The 10,146-nt window shown below is 39.8% G+C and overlaps 1 protein-coding gene across 5 annotated transcripts in view; it reads left to right on the forward strand.

Moving 5' to 3' along the window:
- Positions 1-9,071, forward strand: part of APAF1 (apoptotic peptidase activating factor 1) — an 86,554-nt gene extending 77,483 nt beyond the window's left edge. For all 5 annotated transcript variants that reach the window (XR_010591375.1, XR_010591379.1, XM_005305230.5 and 2 more), the window contains 3 exons: positions 3,440-3,565; positions 4,470-4,616; positions 7,441-9,071. Coding sequence is in view for 3 of the 5 variants with exons in the window: in XM_005305230.5 (XP_005305287.2) it covers positions 3,440-3,565; positions 4,470-4,616; positions 7,441-7,587 (420 nt within the window). In the remaining 2 variants the exon portion in view is untranslated. The remainder of the gene's footprint in view (positions 1-3,439; positions 3,566-4,469; positions 4,617-7,440) is intronic.
- Positions 9,072-10,146: the final 1,075 nt, after the last annotated feature.

The following is a 10,146-nucleotide window of genomic DNA, read 5'->3' on the forward strand; positions in this document are numbered from 1 at the left end:
GAGTGAGCACCATCGGTCTCTGGAGCCGAGGCAGAGCCCTTTGTCGCCATGTCTTTGTTGTCCACGTCAGCCCAGGTCACTGATTTGCCGCTACTGGTTGCGGGCACCATGCTCTTGGCACCGGTTATCTTTGTGCTGTCCATCACCATCCCCAACACCTTGGGAACACACTCCCTACTCCCAGCACCGGTCTTATCATTCGAGGCACTGGTCGGCGACTGTTAGCCGACAGACCCAGACGTCGATGACCCCACCCTGGTCACCGAAGGGGGATTTCTCCAACACAGGCAGGGAGTTCAGCCCCTTGCCGAGACAGCACCGTAGCAACTAGGCTCTGAAGGAGCATCCACCACAGCAATGCTGACCTGGCAGCAGGGCCAGTGGCCAGTGCAATGGCCTTACTGGAATGCCTGGGGCATGCCGGTTATGCTGATTTCCCCCGTCTCACCAATCCTTGGTTGCCGTGTTGGACAAACCCCAATCGGCACTGGTGGCGCCAGGCTTGGCGCAGGAAGCACCAGCGGGTACTGCGGTGGAGGAACACTTTCCCACCCCGAGACCCCCTGTCCCTGCAGGGGATGATGCCCTGGGCCCTTCCCTGGTGGTTCAGTCATCGTTCTTCTTTCCAAACGAGACGGTGGTGGGATTCTACCGTGCTAGCCCACCAGACAACTTTAGGGAGCACCAGTGGGACTCCCTCCACAAGTTTAAGGACTCCATGCCCAAGTTGATGGCCCAAGAGTTCGGGGCTCTTGTGGAGGAAGGTACCACAGCAGCTCAGTGCTCCATCCAGATGGCCTAGGATGAGTTCGATTTAGTGGCCAGGGTGGTTGCCTTGGTGGGGCATGTGGCACAGCTTGTGGCTTCAGACCTCCTGTCCCAGGAGATGCAGTCGTCCATACAAGAGCTTGGGCCACCCTCCACTCCCAGGAGATGCATATGCCTCAGTCTGCGAGGCAGCCATTCCAACTGCCCCCACTGCCAAGGCCTTAGCAGCCTCGGCAGGGATCTACAAGGAGAAGAGACAATGGGTTCAGTTACCACTGCCCTTCTCTTCCTGCTCACCTGCACAACCTGGCTGGGTGGAACACGATGGAGCCAGAAGCAGGCATTTTGAGGGTGTGCTCGAGAGCGACGCCCCAGTCACCTCCCCGGATCTGCCCCATCTTTTCCTCAACCATCTCCATCCCTATGCTCCGTGGTTAACTACTGAGGATCGGGAATGTTTGGCCTGAGTCCAATAGGTCCTACTAGGGAGTAGAAAGCCCTCCACTAGAGAGACCTACCTGGCCACCTGGAAACAATTCACGTGCTAGGCCTCAGCCCAAGACGTTAGGTCTGAGCAGGCCTCGCTGCAGCTGATGCTGGACTACCTTATGCATCTCAAGCTCCAAGGTTTGTCCCTTTTATCAGTTAAGGTCCACTTGGCTGCTGTATCAGCCTTTCGCCTTTTGTTCCAGGGCAGATCAGTCTTGGCTCATAGCATGATGGTCCGGTTCTTAAAAGGTCATAATCGACTCTACCCTCGAGTCCAGGACCCAGTCCCTCTTTGGGACCTGAATCTGGTGCTCGCACGGCTTGTGAAAGCTCCCTTCGAGCCGTTGGCATCCTGTTCCCTTCTGCTCTCCTGGAAGGTGTCATTCCTAGTGGCAGTAACTTCTGCCTGAAGGGTCTCCGAGATTAGGGCACTTACATCAGGGCTGCTCTATACAGTGTTCAAGGACAAAGTCTAGTTGCAGCCACATCTGACTTTCCTGCCCAAGGTGGTTTCGCAATTTCACACAAGCCAGGACATATTCTTGCCTGTCTTCTGCCCAAAGTCTCATAAGTCTGAGGAGGAACGTAAGTTGCCCTCCCTGGATGTCAGGAGAGCGCTAGCCTTCTACATCAAGAGGACCAAGCCATTATGCAAGTCGACGCAGTTGTTCATCATGGTGGCAGGTAGGTTGAAAAGTCGTCCAGTGTCCACACAGAGAATTTCTTCTTGAATCACAGCCTGCATCCGATTCTGCTATGACCAGGCAAAGGTGCTTCCACTGGCGATCGTAACCGCCCACTCAACCAGAATACAAGCCTCGTCGACAGCCTTCAGGGCCCATGTGCCAAGCTTAGATGTCTGCAGGGCCGCCACCTGGTTGTCTGTACATACGTTCACATCTCACTATGCACTTACCCAGCAAGCCCGAGACAATGCTGGCTTCGGTAGATCGGTATTGCAAGCTGCATGCCTGTGAACTCTGAGCCCAGCTCCAGGGATATTGCTTGTGAGTCACCTAGAATGGAATCAACATGAGCAAGAACTCAAAGTAAAAACAGTTACCTACCTTTCGTAACTGTTGTTCTTAGAGATGTGTTGCTCATGTCCATTCCATTTTCGAAAGTACTGAACACCCAGCAACCCTCATTGACATCAAATCAAGTATGTTCCTAAAAATGGATTTGTGAATCTCGGTTTAGGCTTCTGTTTTTGAAAATTGTTGGCCTACTTTGTATTTTGCCCCTTGTATGTCCAAGTGTTAATTAGTAATCAGATCCTTATTGTCTGCAAGTCTGCTTTTAGACATTACAATTATTTTGTGCAGTACTATAATTCAAATATTTTTATAAAAAATTGTATTTCATCAGAATATGCAGTTCCTTCAATATCAAAACACTTTGTGAAATCAAGTCTGTTTTGCTCCAATTTTGTTTTGGAAGAAAACCCGAAAAACAAGTTCCAACATGTCTAAATGTTTTGATTTTTCATTTTAAAATTACTTTTTGTTTAGAATTTTTAAAAATTGTGTATAATATATTTTTATATTATATTGTCTAAACTAAATGTTCTTAATGATTCAAAATTATTACTTTTCAGAATTTTCCTTCCAAAGAGTGTCAAAATTTTCCAGTTTGATTCCTGTTCAGAAAAAAGCCACATTTCAAAATTTCTAAATATTTTGAGAAATGGAACTTATTTTTAAGTATTATTTTACAAATAAATAGATCATTTAAGGTTCCCTTCAAGTTTCAAAGAAAATATATAGACATCTTTATTAAAAGACCCCTCCTTTGAGATTTGTCAGCCCTGTGAGTGGGCTGCTTAATACATGTTCCATTGTATTACACTCCAGAGTGTGCTTCCGGTGTATTTTTTGATCTTATAAAATATCTTTGTATTGATTTCATGAAGTTCCTTTTCCTTAATAACTTCATGAACTTTCTGTCTGACAGGTCCTGAGCTTAAAATGTGTAATAATAAAAGAATTGTGCACACTTTTTCAAATAATACCTAACCAATATGTGCCTCTCACATTTAATTAATCTGGGATTTATGTACTTTGAGTATTTTTAATCCCTATGTTAACACGTGTTTCTGGTTGGAGTGGACAGATAAAATTGTGTAAATTTTCCATGAAGTATGACTTATCTTTACTTTTTTTCTTAAACGTTTCATTTTTAGATATGGAGCTTTGAAAGTTCATCTGTTCTTCATGAGCTTAATGGTCACAAAGGCTGCGTGCGGTGCTGCACTTTCTCCTTCGATAACAAATTCTTGGCCACTGGAGACGACAATGGAGAAATAAGGGTACATTTGGAGATATTTTAGTAATACATTGAGTCAAAACTACTCTAGGGGTGCTTAGCCCAGTGTACTTGCCAGATATGAATTTGGGTAATTATATTCTGCCTATCTAATTTCCCTATGCCATTTAGGGAATATTGCAGGTCAGGAATAAATAGTAGATCCTTTGCCATCAAGGTGGCAGCATTTTTTTGTAGTGGGTGCACAACTGACTGAAAGTCATCTAGAAACTATAGGCTTTAGAAAAATATCTAAAAGATTAGACTGAATAGAGGGTAAAGACTACAAAAATACAATAAAAGATCATTCAGAATAGATGTGCATGTGTACCTCTGGATTGGATCACCTGTTTTTGCACTCTTTTTTTATCATTGATGTTCCTTGTGTGGTGGGACTCTGGATTGTCCATTTTAAGGACTCCTGGTTTACAAATATACTCATGGATTGATTGGAAAGGATTCCCTTTTTTGGGGTTCCTTGTGAGTATTTTGTTTTAAGTTTATGATTTGCACAAAAAAAGAAGAAAATGTAATGTAAGGTGGCTTTATGCCCATTCCTCACTTCCTGGAAGCAGAAAATATATTTGTCATGTTGACTTTGTGGTTTTTTTATGGTGGTCTAGTGGTGATGATTATGGTGCTCTATAGATGGCTGGCATTCTTTACTAATTAGTCTCCCGCGAGTCAGTTGTGAATTAAACCCTCCGTATACCATAAAGATACAAGATTAAGAGTTATTATCTGAATTGCCCGCTCACTTTGCAACCAAATATAATGTTTGAAGTAAAGGTTAGATTTCTCTAGTGCTAAAAAGAGAAAAAAATAAATCCTGTCATCCTTGCAGCAATACTCCTTTTTATTTAATGCCATTAATAGTTTGTATATATTATTAATTATGTCTCTCTTAGATTTGGGATGTCTCAGGAGGTGAATTACTTCATCTCTGCTCCCCTGTTACTGTAGATGAAGGAGAATCAACACATGGTGGCTGGGTAACAGATCTCTGTTTTTCTCCTGAGAGTAATATGCTTGTGTCATGTGGAGGATATCTTAAGGTAAGCCCCACAAAATACTGCTTTAATTTAAAGTACAGGAATGGAAGGTGACACCTTTGGTGTCCTGGTCATATTCGGTATTTTAGTTTTAATAACTGTTTCCCTCCCACAGCCCCCATTTCTAATTGCTTACAACTTTCTCAGATTTCTTTTGGGGATGACATTTTTTCATGCTTGGTTTCTGTCCAAAGGTTTAAAAAAAAAAATTGAGTAAAATCGATTGTGTCTTTTGAGTTATTTGAATATAGCATTGGTGGGAAGCTTTCCTATATATCTTAAATGTTGAACCAGTTATGATCTATAAATCACTGTATTTGCAATGCCAGAGAAAATGGAATTGAATAATCAGTTATGCTGATCAATGGATTCATGAGCATTTCTAAATCTCTCTGATGTTGTATCTAGCATGGTAAAACAAACGTCTTGGTAACAGAACTATTTAATAGGCTAATCAATAGAGTTTCGTTTTACTTAGAAGAAGAAAATAAAAACAACACAAGAAGAAGTGACAAATCTTAAATGACTATGATTAAGAGTAGAAACTGATGTTAGCAAAATACCCCTGCTAACAAATGTTCTTATATTAAGGGCATGATCATTGCTGAACACCCTCAGATCTCCTCAATCTTGGGTGTTCAGTGCTTCCAAAACGTAAACTTCAGAAAGAGTTGTGTGCTCTGCACCTTGCAGGAGTGGACCCTTATTTTGTAAGATTTGAACATCAAATACTGGGGTGTTCACTTTTTCTTCATAAATACATAAGAGTTTAAAAGGAGTTGGTGATGATATGTGGTCCTGGTCTCTAACTAGGTCTCCTACAGGCTATAATAATAATGTGGCACTGTACTTTGGAAAACATACTGTAAAAATCCTCTGAAAGGATGCAAGTTAAAACAGGAAATTGAAATTTGTCATTGGTGGAGGAACTTCTAATGGCTACGTTTGTTTAATCCTTTAGAGATTTACAGTAACTATTGTGGTTAGATTCATTGAGCTGTATCCTATTATCTGTTTTTTTACACACAACTTCCAAAGATTTTAGTATGAGTTCCATGTGTGGAAAATGATGGGATATCATAGAACCATAGGACTGTAGGGCTAGAAGGGACCTTGAGAAGTCAAGTCCAGCTGCCTGCACTGTGGCAGGGTCAAGTGAACCTAAACCATTCCTGACAGATGTTTTGTCCAACTTGTTTTTAAAAGCTTCCAGTGATGGGGACTCATGACCTCCCTCAGAAACCTACTCCAGAGCTTAAGTACCCTTATAGTTAGAAAGTTTTTCCTAATATCTAATCTAAAATCTACCTTGCTGCAGATTAAGCCCATTACTACTTTGTCCTGCCTTCAGTGGACATGGAGAACAGCTGATCACCATCCTCTTTATAACAGCCCTTAATATATTGGAAGACTGTTATCAGTCTTCTTTTCTCAAGACTAAACATGCCCAGTTTATTTTAACCTTTCCTCATAGGTCAGGTTTTCTAGACCTTTTATCATTTTTGTTGCGGACAAATTGGAAAGAGTGTAGAAGAGAGCATCTTTCCTAAATTGTGGTGCCCAGAATTGGATCCAGTACTCCTAGTTGGGGCCTCACGAGTGTCATGTAGAGCTGGACAATTATCTCCTGTGTCTTACATACAGCATTCCTGTTAACACACCCCAGAATCATATTAGCCTTTTTTGCAGCTGCATCATTGATGACTCAGATTCAATTTGTGGTCCACAATAACCTCCCAGATCCTTTTCTGCAGTACTACCATCTAAACAGTTATTCCCCATTTTGTAGTTGTGCATTTGATTGTTCCTTCCTAAGTGAATTACTTTGCACTTGTCTTTATTGAATTTTATCATCTTGAATTCAGGCCAAGTCTCCAATTTGTGAAGGTCATTTTGAATTTTAAACCTGTCCTCCAAAGTGCTTGCAACCCCTCCCAGCTTGATAACATCTGCACATTTTATAAGCATGCTCTCCTACTCCTTTATCCAAGTCATTAATGAAAATTATGTTGGGCCTTTTGACTTTGCTAAGAATTCCAGAATCAGCTACATATTAGGGTTGGCAGCAGATGTTGGAGGGCAAGGGCAGGGGAGGGAGTGGAAAAAATTATTTTAAAGTAGTATTGAAACATAGAACTGCACCCTAGGAATTGCCATGTTGGACCAGACCCTTGATCCATGTAATCCAGTGTTCTGTCTCTGACACTGGCTAATGCAAGAAACTTGTTTGTGGATAATTATGGAGTAAACTTCCCATGGGAAAGTTCTTCTTGATTCCTACTATTTAGTGGTTAATTTATGCCCTGGAAAACTTGAATTTATATACTTTTAAACAAATTTTCTATTCTGCTAATGTAATTGGATAATGATCTCATTATCTTTTAAAATGTTTAATCCTTTTGTGACCCCAACTAAGCTTTTGGCCTTAATGATATCTTTTCACAGTAATTATGTTATATAAAAATATATCTCCTCAGTTTTGAATGTTATTTCTCAGTTTAATTTGCTCCTGTACTAAGAGAGGGGTAACAGGGGTATCTAACTTAATCTTCTTTCTTCCATTTATTTTATATATGCCTTTATCATGTCTCCTCTAAATTAAACAGCCTCAGTCTCTTCAATATCTTCTAATCTGAACATCTTTCAGGCTTCTAACAATTTTTGTCCCTCTCTGAACCCCTTGTTTTATGTAAGATTGTTGACTCTTTCCTCAAATGCAGAATGAAGGAAGAAAACTTGACAGGCAACTAGGCCCACCATGCTAAACCTATTTTTATAACTTCTTATATTTTATTCCTACTAATTTAAAATGTTTCTCTTTTTATAGTGGTGGAATGTAACTACTGGAGAATCCTTACAAACATTCTACACAAATGGAACAAACCTCAAGTCAATATATGTGTCCTCTAGTTTCAAAGTATACGTGACCATTGATAATCTTGGTATTCTTTATGTGCTACAGATGCTGGAATAAATCCATTGAGCACAGTGGATATTAAAACTCATGCAACTGATACACAGAGTTTTGAGCTGGAAACAAAATTCCACTAATCTATTTGACATTCATTAAACTGTGAAGTGTTTTTCAGTACTGCATTCATTAAATGTTTGTATGTATAATGTTTATGTAAATTTTTGCAAATGAGCTTGCATTTAATCTTGTTTTTGATCAGCATTATTATTGTTAATGGTTTGTCCTTAAATTTTGATTTGCATACTAAGTATGCACCTTATTATTACACTGTTGGTAAAATTATATTAAGTTTTATTCAGATAGGGTGAGATAATTGTTAGCAGAAGACATATTAGGAGTATAATACATGGAAATCATAGTTTGTAGAAGTCTGGTGGCAAATGTTTTCAGGTCCTGAATGTGACTGTAAAATACCAAAAATTATGATAATTTACTATGCATGTGTGACATTGTTTTAATGAATACAGAATGGAAAGAATTAATGACTTCGTTAGAATTTCATTTTTCAGTACAAACTTGGTATTGTTTGAGGAATATAAAAATATTTAAGAGAAGAATCAAGTAGCTTCTCACTGGTACAGCAGCACTGCTTTGTACTACTGTATTGAACCATCATGCTTTCCAGACTTATGGAGATGAGGTGCATTATAGAAGGGTAGTGAGTTTGGCTTACATAGGGAGAAGATAATTTGCTGCAGCTCCCTTTAGGCACACGCTCAAAGGGCATTGGTAATTGCATTGGTAGAGATTGTGTACTCATTTTCTAGTCGGAGGAAAGATATGATAGCCAGCTAAACTGAGAATGGAATTGGGTCAAAAGGCTTTTGTTCAGAAATACTGGTGTCTATGGTGTGACTACAAATATAGAATTTTTCCTTTTGTTTAAGTTTAGCTTTCACTCCAGTTCGTGCCATGAAGATGATAATGTGTGCTATTCTGGTCAGCTTTGTTTACAGGGGATCCTCTGCAGAGGAATCTTTTTTGCCCCCAAAGTATGTGATTTTTTTAACATATTTGTTGATCCTGTAAAAGGTATAATGTGTCTGAGATATTCTACACTAGCTGCCTTTTTTCTTAACTTAGATTTTGTGACTATTTAATTAAATAAACTATTTCTAATCAAACTTAAAATAAGCCTTGTTCTAGTAAGTTGATTCTGACTGTTAGTTAACTTGCTCAGGCAGTAATAACTGTGATTTCCTTATTGTGCAATTAATTGCAAAAACCTTTTTAATGTCAGTATTTGGATGTTTAACATGTTAAAGTGTCTTTATCAATTCTCAATTTCAATAATTGTTCATCTTGTATTTCAGAATAAATGTTAAAATATTGGTGTTTTTTCTATGACAACCAAACTTTTTCATTTCTTCATCTATAATCTTCTGCAATTAGACTGTATTAAAGCAATATTGAATACGGGTAATGTAATGAAGTTATACAGTCAGACATGTAAAAAAATGTAATTAAAAATAAATGTAAGAGAAGTGTGTGTGGTTTTTTTGTATATTGAATATGTATATGTAAAGCATTAAGAAACAATCCAGGCTGCTTCAGCCTAATTTGTGACTAAATCTTGGAGCTCTTCAGTTTATACTTCATGGGGGCAGGGGGTTCAAGGATGAAAAAAATGCAAAGTTTGCTGAAATTCTTTTTCTTTTTCACGAACAACATGCACAAAAGAGAAGCAGAGACAAATAATCTCTCCATGTGTGTTACCAATCTAAATACATAAAATATAATGAAATTTCAAACTGCATAATATAATGCTTTGCAAGTTAAGTAATAAAGTCAGCATTAAATAACAAAGGTTGAAGGAATATAAAAAGGTATTGGGTGGGATTCTGGCCACCTGTATGCCACTCCACCCCTGTGCTGGCCCCTCCCAAGCCATGCTACAGCAAGTGGAAGCTGGAGCACTGAGCAGCCAAGGAGATTCTTGGCTGCTCCAGGCTACAGAGCAGCCCATAGATGGTGGCTATAAATTACATCAGTGCTTTGCAGCTCTAATTTACACTTGGGACTATACTAGCAGCCCAGAATCCCAAAGGTGCAAATGTGGCTTTAATCCACCTTCACCTTCCATGCTTCTTCCTCATAAAGGCATAGCACAGAAAGTCAGCCAGCATTTCAAATGTATTTGAAAGCAGCCAGCCAATTAGGTAATAAGCTACAGGAAGGATGTCTCACATGAGCTACAACACAAAGGCACTCACACTAAAAGCAGTGAGATCATGGGGTGGGGGGGGGGGCAGGAAAAAGCCTGGTGCTATATTAGTGGAGGAAGTGAGGAACAAAATAGAGCTATACAAAGTCTGTGAGAGATGGGAGTGAATCCCTGGAGGATTTTAATTTTAAACTGGGTCCTAAAATGAATAGGGAGCCAGTGTAGGCATTTGAGGGAGGAGATGATGTGGGATACACTGTTTTGTGCATGAAGGCAAGGCTGTAGCATTCTGCACACGTTGCAACCTGGACAGCTAAGTCTTGGCAAAGTAAGTGTAGGAAGTTGTAAAGCAAGAATAGAAGGTGGTATGATTGAGGTTATCTGTAGAGGTAGAG

This window comes from Chrysemys picta, chromosome 1 (genome assembly GCF_011386835.1).
Source record: "Chrysemys picta bellii isolate R12L10 chromosome 1, ASM1138683v2, whole genome shotgun sequence".
Taxonomy (NCBI): Eukaryota; Metazoa; Chordata; order Testudines; family Emydidae; genus Chrysemys; species Chrysemys picta.